Source organism: Carassius auratus, chromosome 30 (genome assembly GCF_003368295.1).
Source record: "Carassius auratus strain Wakin chromosome 30, ASM336829v1, whole genome shotgun sequence".
Taxonomy (NCBI): Eukaryota; Metazoa; Chordata; class Actinopteri; order Cypriniformes; family Cyprinidae; genus Carassius; species Carassius auratus.
The window spans coordinates 24374398-24395156 of NC_039272.1; the positions used below are offsets into that span (position 1 = coordinate 24374398).

General features: G+C 37.3%; 2 protein-coding genes across 2 annotated transcripts in view; one reads left to right on the top strand and one right to left on the bottom strand.

Moving 5' to 3' along the window:
* Nucleotides 1-1185: 1185 nt before the first annotated feature.
* Nucleotides 1186-19681, bottom strand: castor2 (cytosolic arginine sensor for mTORC1 subunit 2). The gene is made up of 9 exons (XM_026212365.1): nucleotides 19249-19681; nucleotides 13711-13781; nucleotides 12986-13179; nucleotides 7185-7317; nucleotides 4943-5066; nucleotides 4454-4564; nucleotides 3594-3676; nucleotides 3025-3119; nucleotides 1186-2934 (listed from the first exon to the last, which is right to left on the bottom strand). The coding sequence occupies exons 1-9, from the start codon at nucleotides 19359-19361 to the stop codon at nucleotides 2869-2871; spliced, it is 990 nt and encodes a 329-aa protein (XP_026068150.1). The 5' UTR covers nucleotides 19362-19681; the 3' UTR covers nucleotides 1186-2868.
* Nucleotides 18460-20759, top strand: part of LOC113049753 (uncharacterized) — a 29667-nt gene continuing 27367 nt past the window's right edge. Inside the window, exon 1 of the mRNA XM_026212364.1 lies at nucleotides 18460-19150. The gene's annotated coding sequence lies outside the window, so the exon portion shown is untranslated. The remainder of the gene's footprint in view (nucleotides 19151-20759) is intronic.

Sequence of the window (20759 nt, forward strand, 5' to 3'; positions counted from 1 at the left end):
TTTTATTATATTCATAAGAGAAAGATAGTCTGTACCGATTTTTCCCGGAAAAACACGACCGACTGGAGGCGTGATGTGTGGGCGGAGCTAAAGAATCACGAGCGCCAGTAGGCTTTTGCGTTGAGAGCATGTGGAAACTGTGACATTACCGTGAGGACAAAACCAACCAAAACAAACCATGGCTAACAGTCAGATTCAGCGTATATTTATGATCCAGAATCAGATCCCGAGGCTGAAACTGAACGAGAGCAGCAGCAGCAACGACTCGCTCCGAGCGGGGCTCGAACCCGGGTCTCCGGCATGGGAGGGGACGCACTAACAAGGAGGCAGAGATATTTTAAGCAGTTTTACTCACCGCCTGTGGTTCCAACACACGACCGTGACCCTTTTTCGTTGGGATTGCATCATCCTTAAGAAATAAACGATGTGCAAATCCGGCGTCAAACTGGGCCTTGTTTGTAAAACAAGCATCTTCGAAATGCAGGGAACAAACAAAAACACTTGCACAACTCTGTTGATGCTCTGTAAAAATAAACTCCATCCACTGGTCCCTTAATGCTGTTTTTTTTGGTAATCTGTGTAGGGTTGTCTTGCCCTGGCAACCAAAAACACACTTCTTTCGCGACGCTCTCGCTCTGATCAGTGAATGTCTCTGCTCTCAGTGCTCTGCTATACGGGAGCGCGCGCTCTTGCGGCAGACGTGCCCTAGGACCCATATAAGGAAATTCCGCTCCATCTAACGTCACACAGAGCCATACTCGAAAAAAACTTTCCGAAACTTGTGACAAACCGGAAGGAGTATTTTGGGAACAGAAATACTCCTTTAAACGTACAACTTAATTTTTGAAACTTTGTCCATGTTTAGCATGGGAATCCAACTCTTTAACAGTGTAAAAAACTCAGTATGCATGAAATAGCATTTCACCCCCCCCCCCTTTAAATTGAAGCTCTTGTATCCTTCAAATTCAAGTACATGCTATACTTGTACCAAACTGTACTGAGAGATCACATAAGATTATAGTACCAATTATAAAGCAGTATACATTCTGTGGGAAAAGGGAAAAGTTGAAAGTCCCCCTCTTAAATGTGCAAATATAAAGGGACAGTTTCTGACCTACAGAAAGTAGGACAAAAAAAAAAAAAAGAGGTAATTTTTTTTTTAAGTAATTAAGTCATGACCTTTTCTGGTGTCTAAGCTGGTTTAATCAACAATTTGTCCAAATCAATCATTTGTATGGGTAGGAAGAAGTAGCTTCATCAAATAGCATCCCACAGAAATCATTTGTAAATCACAAATATGACTAAATATCTTCATAAACTTATCTAGATAACAAATTGGCACATGGTCTAGCAGTCACATGGTGTAAACCCCCACTGTACGCTCAAGAAAACATGGTTCAGACAGTTAAAAAAAAAAAAAAGTTAACAATTGAAAATCAAATCTAAGCTCAAAAATATATTGAACAAACAGGTCACCCCTTCTTAACACTGAAAAATATATGGTTTCTGCAAATTTCTGCTTAGAAGCTGATAGAAGAAAAGCTTGCGGAAAAAAGACACCAATACTTGTGTAAAGAGCAACAAGTGACCCCTTCAAAGAGAGACTCCTTCAAAGGGGATGATAACTCATCCCCGGTATTTCACATCAGAAGAGTAAGATCTGTAAGATAGACCTCAAATAAAGTGCAGACAAGGGGAGCTTGTAGGCCTAAACTAACGTCAGTGTCTGCGACAGCTGACCTTAACTAACATTCAACAAATGACAGGTTTCCCCCTAACAGTTCCTCTGTGAATGAAGAGACAGCTTTGCAAAACATTCGAAAGAGCGAGTAGTGGTGAAGACTAGAGACATTTCATCCGATCGCAAGCATGTGACGGCTCTAGGGCGGTAATAAAAAGCGACGTCCTCATTGGAACGATTTTAAAATCAAAATACAGTAAACTGCACGATTCATGTACGTGTCTGTGTATATACCCTAAACAAGTGTGTGTGAACAAAAATGGTTTCACCTCATCTGAATCCTTGATTCCAATCTCTGTGCAACTCTTTTCACTGCTAACTCGGCCGAGTGGACAGAAAAACCATTGATTGTACTCTAAAGGGAAAAACAACAACAACAACAACAACTAATTCATTACCCAGCCTCTTGGCATTGAAAATGAATCTAGGATTAAGGTGAGGGGAAAGAAACAAAAGCTCTAAACAAAAACGTGAAAAGCTTCTTTCAAAGACTGAACTTGTGACTGGACCATGTTGCCGAAATAAAAACAACAACAACCCTGAACCATCAAATTGCATCCCAAAAACATCACGTTTTTAGACAAGGAGCCTGTTTATGCCCCATGTCTTGGCACTGCAAGGGAAAACAAAAAGTGGGGCAGGAAAAAGTAAAAAAAAGTAAATAAATCTCAAGAAACATTGGAGTACATTCTGTGTCCTCAAGGAGGAGGACCTGCCACTAACACATAATGGTTATTTGCAATGTCTTAAGAATTGGTAGCGAAAGTCCAGGCCCTGTTGCCATGGTAAAATGATGTGCGGAGGAGGAGTGGATAAGAGGAAGAGGGGTGGGGGAGAAAGAAGAGAACAGAAGAAAAACACTGGTTCCACACCACTGCAGGCTCCCTGTAGAGTTGGGTGGGGATAAGGGTTTTCTTTTTTGCAAGAAATGGACAGGAAGTGATGCTGTTGCTTCTAATACTGACTGCAAGATTAGAGCCCCCTCCCCCCCACACTTATTCATTCCCCTTCTGTCAGATCCTCCTCCCAGAAGCAGTCCTCAAGTAAGCTCTTGGCACTTTTAAGAGTTTGACATAAGAAATCGAAATGTTTTCTGGGACGCGGGACGCCTAGGCAATCATAGAGTCTCATTGTCCTGTGCTCTCATTGGTCCTCAAGGCTCCGATCACACTCTGGATGTTCTCCTCAGGCACCTGGATGGGCACAAGATGTTGCTGGTGTTAAACTTCACCTTTGCTAGCTGAATATTTAGTGACAGGGAAGTAGTGGGTGCTCAAACTCACCAGAGCGTGATCGAACTTGAAGGTACTGATATAGTAGGCTGGAATGTCAGCGGTCGCCAGCGGTTCAGATATCTGAGCCACAATGCCACATTCATCTGATGGAAGACAATGACTTAGAAATTCAGCTACCAAAACATTCAAATGCTCATTAAGAAGCAGTCACATTTACTGTTGTTTGGTGAATTTGCATGGGTAAAATCCAGTCATAGAAACCCAAGCGATAGGGAATTTCACACAAGAGCGAAACATTTCCCCATGTACATTCACCAAAATGACCAAGCGACAGCTGCATGGTCTGAAAGTGACTTCACTCTACACTATAGAATTGACAACACACAATGGATCTTTTTCTACACACTAAATTTTGCTGAAATTTTGTTAATGTGACTGGACCTTAAACTTTTTACAATCAAGGAAAATGTAAAGCATTTGTTAATGTGTTTTTGTTTTTTTTTAAGCATGTTTCTAAGGTGTTCTGGGTGGTTGCTTAATGACCCAAATCAAAACAACCAACCCCCAAATTCTAGTCCCTTGATACCGAGGAGATTCTCATTGTCATCTGAACTCACCAAACCCTAAGGGTTGTCCTCCGATGCGGACCATTTTCCAAAGCTCTCCTGAAGCACTAGTGAAGAGGACATTGTTTGGAAACCTGACAAGAATAGTGCAGCATGTAAACCACATGCAGTGATGACAACAATCATACTGTACATGTATTTAGATTTTTTTTTAATTGGGCAAGTTCTATTTTAGCCACACACACAAAGACATGGTGATTCAGCAGGCTTCAAGCTTAAAGACTGGTAAGCTCAAAGACAAAAGAAATCCACTTTACAACCCAAACAGGTCCAATATTGCAGTGTATATACAAGATGAATGTTTCAGTCCAAACCCATAAAACATTCATTTATCTTTAAAACACAAATGAAGATATTTTAAATGAAAGCTAAGAGATGCCTCAAAATGTTTGTAGAGATAGTAAAAGTAATCCATATGTATTAATCATTTTGATTCAGTCTTCTGAAGAGACAGGATGACTTTATATGGTCACAGATTTAATTATGGCATTTATTCCTAGAAAATAATATTGATCATGACATGATTGATAATGACATGAGGGTGTGTAAATAATGAGAATTTAAATTTTTGATTGAACTATCCCTTTAATGTGATTTTCCATGTGGACAACGAAAAAATATTTTATGAATTGGGAATTGTTTAGAAAAATGGGTGTATAATACATGTTTTACAGATGGCTGGAAGAAATAGGTTGGACAATAATAGTAGAGAATATTTATAACAAAACAAACCCTTTCTCCTTTTGTATTAGCATGAACTGCCGATTCATGCACAAGACCAGGGGTGTGTATTGGGATGAATTGTGTTTTCATGTTGACATTAATAAAGTGTAACTTGCAAGTGGTCTAACCTCCGAGTGGTTTGCTCATCCATAACTAGAGAGATGTAGCCCTCGATCAGCGAGAAGGAGAAAAAGCGAATGTGTCCAGAATCCTCACTCTGCCCCCCAGTCTCTTTTGCTCTGTAATGAAGCGTAGCAGAGATTTTTGTTATTACACAAGCTTCATTAGAGCTCAACTCAGCTGATGCTTTCACAAGGAATAATGAAATTGGGAGGGGGAAGAGTATGATAAAGGGCAACTCTGATCAGATCTTTCCCTTTAACTGTTGGCCTGATGCCACTGTCTGAGTGGTAAACAAGTTCAGCCACTATAAAGAAGAGCAAAACAGTACAAATACACACTGCTCATATTGTTTCCAGTCTTTTCTCCTGTTGTCACATAATGCATTCCCTACAGCGACCTGTGTGTATTACCATCATTCTCTAATAGATCTGACAGATGGCTCTCGGTTACTGCCATATGTAAGCCAGGAAAAGAGGCCCGCACGGAGCTCTTACCCTCCCGAGTAGAACATGACGTCCATGAGCAGTGTGGCCACTGAGGGCAGCGTGTCGGGGTCCAGGCTGGTAACGCAGAACATGTTACTGGGGCTGGAGAGTGGATGAATGATCGGCCGAGGAACTGAGGAGAAGAAAAAGAGAGTTGATAATGTTCGCAAACTGTAAACACAAACATCTCGCGTGTGTTAGTTAGGATGTTTCTTGAAGGAAAGATATACATATATGGAATCCATTTTCACTGAAAATATATGGAGTCAATATAATGCCGCATATATACACAAAAAAAAATTTAATTTTTGCAAACGAAAATTAAAGTATTGAGGAAAATAAATTAGCTTTTTGCAAACAAAAAAAATTGCAAAAGAAAATAAAGTATTGGGAGAAAAAAAACGAAGTTTTGCAAAAAAAAAATAAAGAATTGCAAAACATAAATGGAACCGCGCGAGAGCAATGATTTAGCAATACATATTTTCCATGGTCATATCTATTAATTTATTTGCAATGCTGCTTTTATTTTGCGCGTCAGTCTAGTTTGAGCTTGCGATGCTGTATTTTTCTGCGGGTCTTGCTTTGTGGCACTGTTTTGATATGGGGGCATAGCCAAGGGACGGGGGCGTGTACAACATGCCTCCCTGGAAGTGACATCATCGGCGCGAGACGCAGCTCACTGATCCAGGTCCTGTCATGAGCAGAGGCTTGCGAGTGGATCGTTTCTTTTTATTCAATAGCATTAAAACATTCATGTTTTCGTTTTATTTACTTTATTAACAAATGTATGTGTGTATTAGCAGCATTTGCTCAAGTTAAAGAAGTTGTTACCATTAACAGGTGCTGTTTATTTCTCTCGATTTGCACGCTTTTATAGCATTAAAATGTGTATTGTTTCATTTAGTTAACTGCAAGTGTATTAACAGTGTTTGTTTAAAATCTCTTAACTTGTGGGAGGACGCCAGCGCACAGAAGCGTTCTTTGGTCACATTAGTTCAGACACTGCTAGTTTTAACGATGCTTTTGGGAAATGCTGAAGAGCCTATTATTTAGAGTTTTGTAAATAATAGCCTGTACTGTAAATGCCCGACATGCCAGTAAAGCTTTAATTTTCATTTGCAAAACTTTTTTTTTTTGCGTATATATGCGGAATTATTTTGACTCAATAAAAATGCTATATAAATAATGTTGTGAACAAGACGAGCTTAGCGAAGTTCTACCATGAAATCTATTTAGTCTCTGTTATGTACCAAAGGTCATATCAGTGTTGATGGAGATGTCATTCTAAACTGATCAATTGATTTACTAGTTTAAAGGGATAGTTCACCCAAAAATACAAATTCTGTCATTATTTACTCCCCCCTCATGTTGTTCCAAACCCATAAATCCTTTTTTCATCTTCGGAACACAAATTAGGATGAAATCCGAGAGCTTTCTGACCCTACATAGACAGCAATGCAACTGACATATTCAAGGCCTAGAAAGGTATTAAGGACATGGTTAAAGGGATACTCCACCCCAAAATGAAAATTTTGCCATTAATCAATCATTTACCCCCCCCCATGTCATTCCAAACCCGTAAAAGCGTCATTCGGCTTCCAATTGAACATATTTTGGATGAAAACCAGGAGGCTTATGACTGTCCCATAGACTGCCAAGTAAGTTACAATGTCAAGGTCCAGAAAAGTATGAAAAGCATCATCAAAATAGCAATCTGCCATCAGTGGTTCAACCGTAACGTTATGAAGCAACAAGAATACTGTTTGTCAGCGAAGAAAACAAAAATAACGACTCAATTCCTTTGTCGACGTCTTTCATACTTTTCTAGACTTTTACAGTGTAACTAACTTGGCAGTCTATGGGACAGTCACAAGCCTCCCGGTTTTCATCCAAAATATCTTAAATTGTGTTCCAAAGTCAAACAAAGTTTTTATGGATTTGGAATGACATGGGGTAAGTGATTAATGGCAAAATTTTCATTTTAGAGTAAAGTATCCCTTTAAAATAATCCATGTTACATCAGAGGTTCAATGTTGCAGTCTATGGAGGTTCAGAAAGCTCTCGGATTTCATCAAAAAATATCTTAATTTGTGTTCTGAAGATGAACAAAGGACTTATGGGTTTGGAACGAAATAAGGATGAGGAATTATTGACAATGGTTTTTTTGGGTGAACTATCCCTTCAAGTTGTTACTGCAAATGCACAAAATGCCTTGTGTCGACACACCCTCAGAATAATGACAGATGATTACCCAGTTCAGGCTTGACAAAACCATTGGTGACCCCGGTACTGTTGGCAGCAACTGTTTCTCCGTTGACAACCCTCAGGAGAGTGAATTCTGAAGACAGCGTGTGCATGACCATGGGCAGATCCCGCTCTCGAACCTATGGACAGAATTGCATGAGAATTTGTCCATTTAGTAAAAATACTACAAATGAGCGATCGTCAAGAAGATTTAGTGAGCTAAAGAGAGAACAAATAATCATAAACCATTAAAACTGTTTGCGGATAGTGGCAAACTCTGTTAGACATCATACACTCCTGATGTACTGTGGCTTCTGAAGTACAGATGAGAAATACCAAGCAAGTTATCAGAATGTGCTACTTCTGAACAGAGTACAGGCACAAATCTTATCAAGCTTGTTTTACTATATTTCTGGCAGAGATGTTCAGATGTTTCAATATATGAAAACAGTATTAACATTCAATAGAGCTCATCTAACAGAAACAAACATGCACAAGTAAAAACCCTTAATTTAGACTCCGCTTCTGCCATTTCCTTCAGTAACCAAAACAAGCCGACTCAAACACATTACAAATGAATGTTCATTTGCATTTCAAACACCACTACCAAACCCAGAATACATTATAGTAGAAACAATGCATAAGGATGTCTTAAGCAACCAATTAAGCTGAAATTCATAGTATTCCAGTGAGGCCCTAATGGGTGCACTAAATGCGTGCCACACAGCATTTCAAGGGTAACGAATCAGTTACAAATTATCATTACTTACCTATAAGGCCCTAAATGGTTTAGCTCCTGCGTACCTAACTAGCCTTCTACCACGTTACAACCCATCACGCACCCTAAGGTCACAAAATGCTGGACTTTTGGTCGTTCCTAGGATAGCAAAGTCCACTAAAGGAGGTAGAGCTTTCTCACATTTGGCTCCCAAACTCTGGAATAGCCTTCCTGATAATGTTCGGGGTTCAGACACACTCTCTCTGTTTAAATCTAGATTAAAAACACATCTCTTTCGCCAAGCATTCGAATAATGTATCTTTTTAATTGTGAGTGTAGTTGCATCTGATCAAAGGTGCATTTTTATTCATTAGCTTGGGTTAAACTAATTTTACTTTGTTGGATCAGCAGCTATGCTAATGATGTCTGTATTTTGTTTCTATGTTTCGCCACTTAACTAGGATTTACACAAGCTCCAGTCTGGATCCAGAACACCTGAGAAGAGATGATGCTGACCCTCAGAGGACCTCAGATGATGCTAACCCTGAATCAACAAACAGAACTAACAATTATTGCTAAATGTGAGACTGAATCATATAATAACTTAATTAATAATATTGATAGTTCATCGTCTAGCTGACTACGTCTTGTATTATTATTATTATTTTTATTTTTTCTAATCCTGTCAAATGTGCACAAACTACTAGCTACTACTAAATATTGTAGAAACATAATTTTCTGTAAAGTTGCTTTGTAACGATTTGTTTTGTAAAAAGCGCTATACAAATAAACTTGAATTGAATTGAATTGAACTATCCACGGATATACAGTTTCCTTGGACTATTTTACGATCTTATAAAAGCTCTAGAGAAAATTTTTCAAGGTTTACATCGAACCATTACTATCTCGTGAGAAAACTAACAACAGTTCAACAACAGCAAACATTTTACACAAATACAACAACAGTAGGGCTGGGCAATATATCACATATACATATATATATGTATATGTGAGCACAAAGGGTAAGGGGTTCATTTCCCAGGGAACACACATACTGGTAAAATAATTTGTAGCCCTAAATGCACTGTAAGTCGCTTTGGATAACAGCATCTGATAAATGCATAAATTTAAATGTAAATGTACTACTTGCATTAAAGGGGTCAATATGATGCAATTTCAAGTTTTCCGATCTCTTTGGAGTGTTACAAGCTGTTTGTGAATCGATAAGATCCCTAAAGTTGCAAAAAGATATTCTTTATAAAAGTAAAGACTCATCCACGCCCTCCTAAAATGCCTCATTCTAACATGCCCCCACATGTCTACGTCACAGTGTGGGAAGATTTGCATAACAACACCTAAATGTTCACGCAAAGAAAGAAGGCGTAACTTTGATTGTCACTGTAGTGTTGTTACTGCCCTGCCATGTTGCGGAGACGCTGTGCGTTTCAATGCGAAAGTGAAAATACTTTGTTTGGTCTTCCAAAAGAGGACACAACTAGAAATCAGTGATTATGTTGTATTAAATAATAAATAACCCAAATATTCAAGTGCGTGCAGCACATTTTACGGAGGATTCTTTCCTGAACCTGCGGAAGCCTACGATGCAGGTGTTCTGACAAATAATGCTGACTCACAGCCAGTAACTATGTTATCATATTTAAAGAATTTGCCACTTACTATGCAAACACGAGTTTTGAGCAGTGTAAAGTAGCGCTTGTAGTTTGGCATTTCTCCGATCACAAATGCAGAGACATTTGCATGCTATGCAACGCAACACGTAAAAAGACAGTAGAAGTCATTATAATCCGTAATTACGTCCCCACTGGATGCAACAAATGCCTAGTTTGTAATTAGTGTTATTGTTTTGGTCTCATCACTCCGGCCAGGACAAGGCATGGTAAGGGGTGTACCATTTTTGTCAAACGCTTGAGTTATTCGAATAATCACCGCACACTGGATAGATGGTGAAAAATAAATATACTAAAATTATTTTGAAATACATTTACTTCATATATATATATATATATATATATATATAGTATAGGCCTACTACAAATACCTTTACATATTTATGTACTTAAAAATATCCTGCAATTGTACTTTTAGTATTCTAAACTGGTATACTTAAGCCTGCTTAATTGGAACAACTGATTTTGTACTTGATGCACTTCAATTGTGCTGAAGTCCGACTAAAGGTTTAAATATTATATATTTAATTGTGGTAAAGTTGAACTATTGCAAGTATACTTCAGGTACATTTAACATATTTCAATAGTGAAGTTAAAACATTTTATGCTTAATATTAAGGAATGTGCACAAATACTATTCCAAATAAAGTTAATTATCATTGTTATATCAGTAAGTCTCGAACTATATGTCAGTAAGTATGTTAATAGATTTGAACTATACTTAGTATGATTTAAATGCATTTAAACTATATAACTTTTTTACTACAGGAAACATAATGTGTAGAAATATGTTTAAAGCCATTTAGCTCATCCTTACACAACAGTGAGTATTTCCCAGCGCTGCAAAGCTTAAACCCATCAACAACTCTGGAAGACAATATTCTCTTTCACTATTTTTTTTTTATGTGACCCAAGTGAAGGAGACATCTGTGTGCTCTAGGCCTGATGGGCCGGATACAGACGGGTATTTCTGAATTGCTCTTAAAGTTTTGAGTAACCGGGCCAAGAGCGAAGGACAGGGTGAGGATGAGAAGGAAATGGCCTCTCCAGTGGCCGAGCACAGGAGGCAGGTCATCTCCTCTCTTTCTATAAAGCTCTGTGATTACTCCTCTAGCTGGGAGCAGCTGGTGTGGAACATGAACTTTCCAGTAAATTTCCACCAAGCGGTGGCTGATCCACAGGCTTTTTTACATAACTACTCCCAGATTACCATCATTCCCACATTGCTTGTTATTTTCATAAACAGGCTGTGGTGACCATTCCACCACTGATAGACTGGCCATGTGTTCACAAACACACAAAGTAGAAATGTGCTGAGATGACAGCAACTGGCTGTGGTCATGGTACATGGGTTGGTTGAAGGAAAAGAGTGATTAGTTGCTAAGGATTTACTGAATGTATAGTTGATGTGATAAGTTTGACCATTTAATAGCAATACTTAGACAATTCCATATACCGTGTATTTATATGAAAGGACAGTTTCAACTTGTGAAATAAAATGGAAAGGTTTTGAATTTGTGTTTTAACCACTTATATGCTTGTTTTAAAATAATCTTCTGCAATAGACTGGCTTGTGTTTGTCATGTATATACTGTGGTTATTTTTCTCATGTTATATTTTTTTTATACGGAAACAAGCTGTTTTCTGTCAATATGCGAGACTTCTGGTTCATTAGACGCTGTAGGGGAAAAACAAAGTGTGGTAAATGGTAAAAATTTTTGCACTACAAGCCAGTGTGCTCATAATTAAGACAATACATTAAAATAATATGGTAAGACATAACAGTTTGCAATATCAAGCAGCAAAACATGCCGTTTTGAACAGCTAAAAGTAGCTGGAAGCAGATCACACAGGAAGCCAAACACATTAAATATACTAATGGCCGCATTTGCTCCTACAGGAAATATAAGGTGGATAACATTTTTTTATTCGTACATTGATTTTTAGTTGTTCATGTGTGGATTCATATCTTTTCCTACAGTTCAAGTAATAAGGGCTGTATAAGTAAGTGTAAACTCCAGAATAAGTCAGAGACAATTCTTTGCGATGCCGTATGAGCCAAAAGTGAAGTGAATCACACAAGAGAGAACAAAGCTTTTCCTACAGACTTTATCTAGGTCAGGGGTGTTAAATTAAACTTAAAAGAGGTCCAGTCTCTTGTATTTTCTATCCCAGTCCGAGGATAAAACTTTTTTGGAATAGTTATACATTTTCATGTTATCAGCAGTAGTTCTTTATAAAAGAATAAAAAAAATAAAAAATAAAAATAAAAAAAAAAGTCAAAATAGTCATCAAAGATTAAGATATTGAGCCAATGCTGCAGTGTATAAGATTTTCTCCAAGAAAAACATTATAATGTTTAATCATCAGTTGTTAGATCAGCTGTTTAATCAGGACTATTAGCAGTGATTTTAGATTTTAGCATTAGCAAAAACCAAATCACCAGGCTAACTAGTATTAGTACTAGTATTATTATAGTAATTCAAAGTATCTCCTTGTTTTTATACAGTCTGTGCTTCTTGCCCATCCATGCTAGAAATGAAATCATTCAGGGGTGTCCAATCCTGCTCTTGAAGAGCGAAGGTCCTGCAGAGTTTATTTTCAGCCAGCTCCTTGCCTGGATCTTTCTAGTAATCCTGAAGACCTTGATTAGCTGCTTCAGGTGTGTTTAATTAGGGTTGGAGCTAAACTCTGCAGGACTCTGGCCCTCCAGGAACAGGTTTGGATCAGTGCCCGTTAGAACATTGTTTTTGATGAAAGGCTACAATATTAAATCTAACTGTAGTTGAAACATTTTGTTTTAAGCTTCCATTCATTTTTCACAAACTTGATTTAGTTTAATGGACTGAGTCAAAAACATTTGATATTGCTGCATTCTTGTTTCTACAGTGTTAGGACAAAACGATCAAGTTCTTGTGTTGCTCACCACTACTGTTGTTAAAATAACCAAGTAAAGTTTTCTTTTCTTTTTTTTCAATAATCAGTAATGCGACACTTTACATTTTTAGCGAGGGAGAGAAGCAATATACATGGAAGAAAAGGGCTTAAAAGCACAAACTCTGGAGCTAGATATTAAATACAACAACCCTAAGCACTTATGGTGTGAACCGCTCTGTTGTTTGATTGCACTGCTCACTGTGACTGATGACCCCTGAACTAGGTTTATGCTAAAATCTCTGAAATTAATTTTGTAGTAAATATAAATGGTACTTACATATGATTCCTTACTTATATGAGGGTGTCATGTGCTTCTTTGTGTGTAAATTGTTTTAAAAGAGAAAAATAACTGACTAAAAAATAACTCCTTGATTCTGGTCGAGTGCAAATAGTACACGAATGTTGAATATAATAATTAGGCAATTATTTCTTGATCTCTATAGTCTAAGCATCTGTGACACTCACCAATATAAAATCAGTCTGGTATGTAGACAGCATGAACACTGAGATATTATGGTCTGCCAGTGGGGCGATGACTGATTTTGCGATTTTTGTTACTCCGATTGGTTGAGAGCTGGTAGCACTTCCGCCCCCGGACACCACATTAAGAGCCAACCACGTTGCATCTGCAACACTGAGATACTCAGACTCCGGCAGCTCTGAAACAGATAACAGAAACCAGTTACCAATAGATTTGTTCCGTTTTCTTGGAAAAATAAGATTTTGTTGATGTTTAAGCAAAGCTAACGAACATGAATTGATAGCACACAAATGCGAGGGAAGATCATCATTTTCATGCTTCAGATTTATCATTCTCCAGAAGAAATATGGCCAGAAAAGCTGGCAACAAACCCACAAACTTCCGGGGATTTTAAAATACCTGTATCCGTTTTGCAACACAGCACTTCTTGTATCTATGGCTACAGACGGGTTTCACCTTGGTAACCAGTGTGTTAATGACATGGATTCACTCAATCAACCACAAAACCAAAGCCACTGACAGCTTAGCCTCTAGTTACCCATAATGGAACTGTGGGGGGACCACTGATGGAGCAATATGTGGTCAAACATTGGCAGTGAGTCAAGCTACAAGGAATTATAGAGAATCTGTGATACTTTACATGACTTAATCTTGCCTCACTGCACTAAACCCAGTGCACTCTTAGTAAAAGAGTAACCACAAGACCTACCTTTAAAGCCATCTTCATCCACGATAATGGTGTAATCCTCTGGAGTTTCAGTTAAACTAAAGAACTTACATCTGGAAAGAAGCAAAGAGAGAAAGAGATGGAAATTATGAGCCAAGAAGGAGCACAGTAATGAATAGAAGTTAATAACATATTCCTGAGAAGCTTCTATGAACATCAATTTACACAGCCTCACAGAGATCACAGGCTGTGTGCAGGTCTTTTGCTCAGGCTTACGGATTTAAAGAATTAAACTTTGACGCATTACAGAATGAACAATATTGTAAGAAAAGAGAGAGACAAGCAACAGGTCAGTCATATCTAAGGACAAACAACATCATAAAGAATTTAGACAGTAGGTTAAGTACCGTTCTCAAGGAAAGTTTGAATTTAATGTAACCACTGATCTATAATAATAATAATTTATATATATATATAATTACATATAGATTAGTTGATGCAACCAAGAAGTAAAAATGTTTTTTCTTTAAAAGGAAAACTTTTATATATCAATTCATTGATAAATACCAAGCAGTCAATTGCTCAGGCTTAGAGATTTAAAGTTTAAAACTTTAGTGCACCATTTCTGAATAGACAAGAAGAAAATCCTAGAATAATCAAGAACAGCTTAGAAATAGAACTTTAATTATTCTAATTTAATGATCCTAAAATGTCACATGGTGTAACCATTAAGTAAAAATTTATTCTTACACTACGAATCCATAAGCTTAAGTGTAAATATCTTAATTATTTTCATATATTGTAAATATTTTTGGTCACACTTTATTTGAAGGTCCAACTCTTGTCATTACAAACCACTGCCATATGAAATTTCTCTCAAAATCCAAATTTGCTGCTTATTAATAGTTAGTAAGACAGTTGTTTAAGATATTGTTTAGTAAGTTTAGATATTGGGTAGGATTAGGAATGGAGAATATGGTCATGCAGAATATGTGCTTTATAAGTACTAATATACAGCTAATGCGTTATTAATAATGGGCATGCTTATAAGGTTTTGAGGAGTTGTGCCATGTGATCATATGTGTGGGTGGTGTGGCTATATTTGTCAGGTCCCTTCAGAAATTTTCAGTTACTGTGATGACTTTGCATTTTTGTTCCTCTCCAATATTAATTAGGTGTTGATAAAATGCTATTCCCCCTATGAAATAATAATAAATGCTTATGCAAAATCTGAAGTATTTTTCATTTTAAGAAACTCATTCTTTTTTTTTCTTTATTATGATATCAGGAGGACAGCCATATCACCCTGATGTCATAATCATATCAAATTAAAAGCGTTTAACAAATTCTCTAAATGATTTGTTTAGGATTATAATTGTTTAGCTAAATGCTGATTTTATCAGCTTTTCACACACACAGTATCATTTATTTCTCCAAAGATGACAAAAACAGGAAAAATATATATGCCAAATGTGCCTGTGCAAATTTAAGCCTAGATACATTTCTGGATGAATGCTAGGATTGCTAGCCTTGTGAACCCCAAACGGCTCCAGACACCAGGTAAGAGGAGTCCTTATTTATGGGCCCGTCCACTCACAGTGTATCATTTTGCCTCTGGGGGAAAGCAGGTGACTTGTTGAATCTGGGTAGCAGCATCTTATCTGATACTGCCAAAGTGGTGCTGGGGGTGAAGGGGGATCTTTTTTTAAGGGTTTTCAAGCTGTCGGACATTTCTGGTGCTGTGTGATCATTTTAAATGCCCTTCAGCCTAAAGGTGAAATGACAGCACTGCAGTACCGAAAGATATCTAAAGTATGTTATTAATAAACTACTGCTTGAATTGTTTTATATTTTAAAGCAGGGATAGGAAAATAGGAAATGCACAGATGCCGTGCAATAGACTGACTCACTTGTTTTTCTCTGCAGCACTAAGAGTCACCGACTGAAAAGAGAGATGTGATGGATCTACACTAATTTGAGTCCAGAGATGAGGAAAAAAAAATCAAAGCAATAATCATAGAGAGGCAGGTCTTATGCTCTTAAATCAGAACAACAAAACATCTCTATTGGAAATTTTCAACAGGCTATGACTCACTCGCTCAGAGCCTCTGCTCAGAAATGTGCTCCTAACAACCGTTCCTGAGGTCTCCGAGGACAAACACATTCAATATTATTTTCAAACGCACAACCAAATAATTACTGATTCTAGCAGTTTATCTAAAAATATGTTTACCGCTTCCTTTTTATTTACATTTTTATGTGAAAATTCCTGCATTTATAAGCCGTTCCTGTTTATCTGGTACTTTTGCCTGAAATAAAGACCTTACCTTACCTGAAGTCTTGAAACATCACACTATAACATAACCCAGTGAAAGCCACTGGAGCAGAAGATCAATTTTATTATTATAGACAACACAACATGAATTACCCTCATGTCCAAAACGGTAAGACTTTCTTTCTTCTGGGAAATGCTAAAGAAGTTATTTTAAAAAGTTTTTTTTTTTTTTTTTCATACAATGCTTTTATTTACTTGTTTGTTTGTGAACTATCCTTTAAAATCAACATTCAAAGTCTAAACCAAATCAAAATGATTTGCATTTTACCCAGGTATCATTATGTATTTCTAAGTAAAATGAAATAATGTAGGCCCATACTTGATTTTATCCACTGGGAAATGATTGTATTGTGGAATGATACAGACTACAAGAGAGACAGATGGTTGGAGGGGTTAAAAAAACATGAAGTCTTGTTGATGTTGATGTTGAGTTTCAGAGGTGGAACAAGTTAATACTTCTTGATTTAGCAGTTGAATAATATGCACCACAGAACTTTGTACAAAAATCCCAAAAGCAACTATTTGCAGATGAAATAGGCCCAGTTATTATTATTATTTGTTGTGATGACTGTGATGCTTAATACTAGACTCACTGAACTTCCAACAGATCGACCCCTGAAACACTGAAATATATATTCTATTATTAACAATGGTTCTTTTTGTTTTGTTAATGGTAAATTTAAATATTTTATACCTTTTAAAGCTAAAGACAATTTAAGCAATACATTGAAGGGGAACATACCAATATGTTCAGTGAATATAAGAGACAATAAGTATAGCAACACTTCAACATTTGAAAATACAACTTCCAACGGATCTCCATTACCTTTTACTTTAATGAGTGAATCATTTCCACCATACCCTTCGGATCACACTGCAAAAGTTTTCTTTTGTCTTGTTTTCCAGTGAAAATGTCTAAAGATCCAGATATCCAGATATATTGAAAAGCAAAATGACTTGTTTTCAGGGAAATTTATTAAAATAAAGTCAGTTTATGATTAAAACGAGAAAAAATATATTATGAATGGGGCCAGATAAATACTGTTAATTCAAAGGGAAAACAAGTTTTCATACACTAAACAATAACAAACATCTGTCAGTGAAGTGTACACACTCAATGTTTTACATTTCTCAGAAAACAAGACTTGAACCTTTCAGTTTGCACCTCAAGTAAACATTTTTATTTAAGAATGTTTAGATACACATTTTTATGTTTACCAATAGTTTTGTTCTGTTTTTTTGGACAAATAAGATTTTGTTGATGTTTAAGCAAAGCACTAATATGTTTAGTTTTTTGTTTTGTTTCAATGGTGACATAGCATTTGGTTAACTGTGTTGTTTCATTGTATCGTACGGAGTAAACAAAAACTCCTTGCTGGACAAAGAGTGAGCCAGCACAACCCAAGGGCTGGCAACAATGTTTCAAACTGTAAGCAACTATTTCCAGAGCTCCCCTTGAGTTGTGCATCACACTGAGACACTCCACAAACAGCCACTAAATAAGTTGATTCAAGCTGTGCGTCTGCGACAGAAAAACAAGTGTATCCCCCATCCCCTAAATGCATAAATGTGTTAGAAGTTAGAATCAAATCAAAGATTCAAAATCAGAACAAAAGCCATATCAAAAATGCTATTTCTACATGAAATTGCATTAAAAAAAAAAAAAAAAAAACTCTTACATAGGATTTCATGGCCTGCTTGGCAAGAAATACAGCACTGAATACAACAGAAAACCCTGAAGCAGTGCCGTTCACAGCCAGGTGCAAACGACCAGGAGGAATAAGTCACTGCAAACACAACCTGAATGTTCAAAACAGCCCAGCTGCAAAGCTTTTTACTATGGTAAATCTTCAACTGGCAAATGAATAACCCTGCATTAACAGGCAGACCTTGAATGTTTTTTGCTGAGACGTTACTTTGCGATTTTCAGTATTTTTCCTTTCGATCAGAGGTGATGTCATCATTACTGTTCCAGGCTCTGAGTCATGACAAAGCATCTTTGATCTCTAAAGAAATGTTTCCTATTCAGACATGTCCAACATGTAGTTGTCGACTGATGTTTATTCATGTTTTAATGTGTTTTAATGGTCAAAGCCAGTATCTATCACAGTTAGGCTACTTGTGTGATATTGCTTAATTACAGTCTCTTGAATGCAGCAAGACCTTTTCAAAACAGTAGGCCGAACATTACAAGCATAGAAACAATAAAGCATTCTGAACGGTCCTAGAAAATTAGATTTATGAAAATGCAAGAGCAAGTAAACCTGCAAAATAAAAGGGGCCTGAGGAGAATTCGGCCCCTGATTTAAACCACTGAATTTTTCAAAATAAAGACACTAATGCAGACATGCAAACTAACTACTTTAACTCTAGCTAGATGTTTCAGGATGTTTCTCCCTGAGGTTCAGACTCCAGAGCCGGACAGGAGGTGTGCTCACATACTCTGCTTATGCAAACACAGCAAGGGGGCATTTGAGACTCTATGAATAGATGATGGTCGTTCACAAAGACCCTCATCTGAGGATGCATCAGTATGAGAGAGAAAACAACTGCAAAACGTTACCAGCAACAATGCATGTGCATTACCAAACACAAAAGGTGGTAAAAGGCACATTTCTGTTCACAGGCAGTGAGCCATGCAGCAAATGCATGCAAATCATGTTCAGGCCACAACTTTTCCCCTCCTCTTCCAGTTGTTTACAGGTTTTTCTTCCACCAGCGCCACCAAGTGCAGTTCAAACGGATCTTTGTCAAACTGATCAAAACAGGTCAGTTTTTGATTAAAGCACCGATAGGATACGCTTGATATAAAGTCATCAGGATGCCCCTTCATCTGCATCAAAGCCGTGATGCAGAATACGTGATCGTGCATTGAGCATCACGGACAGGGGGGATTTAAAGCAACATCCCCCTCCGTATACTTATACGGCTGCACAAGAAAAACAACCCCGAGCACGTACACACACCCCTCTACCGTCGAACCAACTTCAGCAGCAACCACACAGACAACCATTACCGCGAAACAAACACCCATGACCGCTTGCTTGATGATGTCATGTGCCTCTTGCATGGAGCAAACGGACATTTGGATTAAAAACGTAAAGAAGCGCTGGAACTGCATCTGCCTCTCATGAGAGCAGCATAGCGGTAAGCTAATGCAATTCCGCGTCAGCTTCTTCAAGAAGACATTTAACGGACAGTTATTACAGGTTTAACACAACGACTTAATTCGTGAAGCTACTTACCTTGTTTTAGATGGCAGAAAAGCTAGTTTGATTAATCCATGAGTGCAAACCTGGATGCCCTCTTTCGCTATACTTGCTACTTTTAAACTGTGCTCTAAAATGTGCAGCTCCATCGTTTGCGTCTTCTCATTTGTGGTACATCTAAAAAAATATATAACTGCCTATTCCGTTTTGATAAAACAAGAAAGAATAAATAAATAAATAACTAGAGCTTATGGACGGGGCTTTAAAACCTTCAAACAGAGCGGAAAGGAGCGGAGAGAAAAGGAAAAGTTGTCTGCCGGGGTAAAGAGAGAAAGAGAGTAAAGCGGGGTGAAATAAAAGATAGCACAACGAGGTAAACGGGAAGGGAGAAAAAAAGAGGACTGTCGGCCCCCGTGTTTCCACTCCGACAAGGATTGGAATGGGCCAGCAGCTGGTAACAGTGAAACAAACAACCTGTCACTCAAATAAAGGGGGCGGGACGAATTATACAGGAAGTGCATGTTGGGAAGTGTACAAGCAGCTATACAAAATTACTCGATTAACTTTTTTTTATGTAAATATAAAAATGTAGTCATATTTGCGTAAGATATGCCATGCATTTATTTATTGTCCATTTTTTAAAGATATAAAATCAATTAAAAACTCAAAATATGTGACAAAATGTATCTTTATTCAACTAAAATGAGTAAATAGTTTAACACGGGGCATTGTAAATTTGCTTAAAAATGTGCTCGTATTTAATTTTGCCCATGGCCACCGCTGACATTTACAAGACATAACGATTCGATAGATGATCTTACACCACCTCCACCACATGGCCTGGGACAATATTTGTTTGATATTAATTTTGAATACGTTTTCCAGCACACAGAAAATTTACTTTAAAAATTTTTTTTTCTTCAAAAAAGAAAAGAAAAAAATAAGTTTATTATAAAGCAGTATTTTAGCATTAAAATGCCTGCCTTAAAAGTTTCCTAGACCAAGGGTGACCTAGTTTAGCCACTAAAGTTCTAGATTATAAAGTATGTGACCTTTTCTTGAGCTTAAACAACATCTTGCTAATCATTCACTTTGTAAAAGATGTGATGGGGGATTCAATCAATATCAATGTTGTCTTTATCTAAACGCAAAAAAAGGTAGGTGGAACTTTTGTTCCTTTTCAAGATTAAAGATTAGAAGTGGAATGAAACCAGATGTTGGAATTTTATAACATGAATGGAATATATATATATATATATATATATATATACACACACACATACAGAAAATAAGCAGTAAATAATTTGTACATGCAATAACCATCTTGACACCCATCAATTGACCAAGTCCTGACCCAGAGAGCATAATTTAATACAAGGCATAGGTTTAATAATTCACAAGTGCGGTCTATTGGCAACCAGGGCCGGTGCTGCAGAGCATCATAAAACAACAAGCATTCTTTGTGTGCAGCTGTGATAAGATCCCTGGGACACTCTGATCTCTCACAGGGACAGGCATTGTTCAGTTCAAAGGACAGCACTCCTCTT

Bases quoted from the DNA above. Each gene is read 5' to 3' on its own strand.
- castor2 (XM_026212365.1), bottom strand. From the start codon at position 19,361: ATGGAGCTGCACATTTTAGAGCACAGTTTAAAAGTAGCAAGTATAGCG. The intron at 4,565-4,942 runs GTAAGAGCTCCG...GCTTCATTACAG, and splicing joins GTCATGTTCTACTCGGGAGG to AGCAAAAGAGACTGGGGGGC. The intron at 3,677-4,453 runs GTTAGACCACTT...TATTCTTGTCAG, and splicing joins GATGAGCAAACCACTCGGAG to GTTTCCAAACAATGTCCTCT.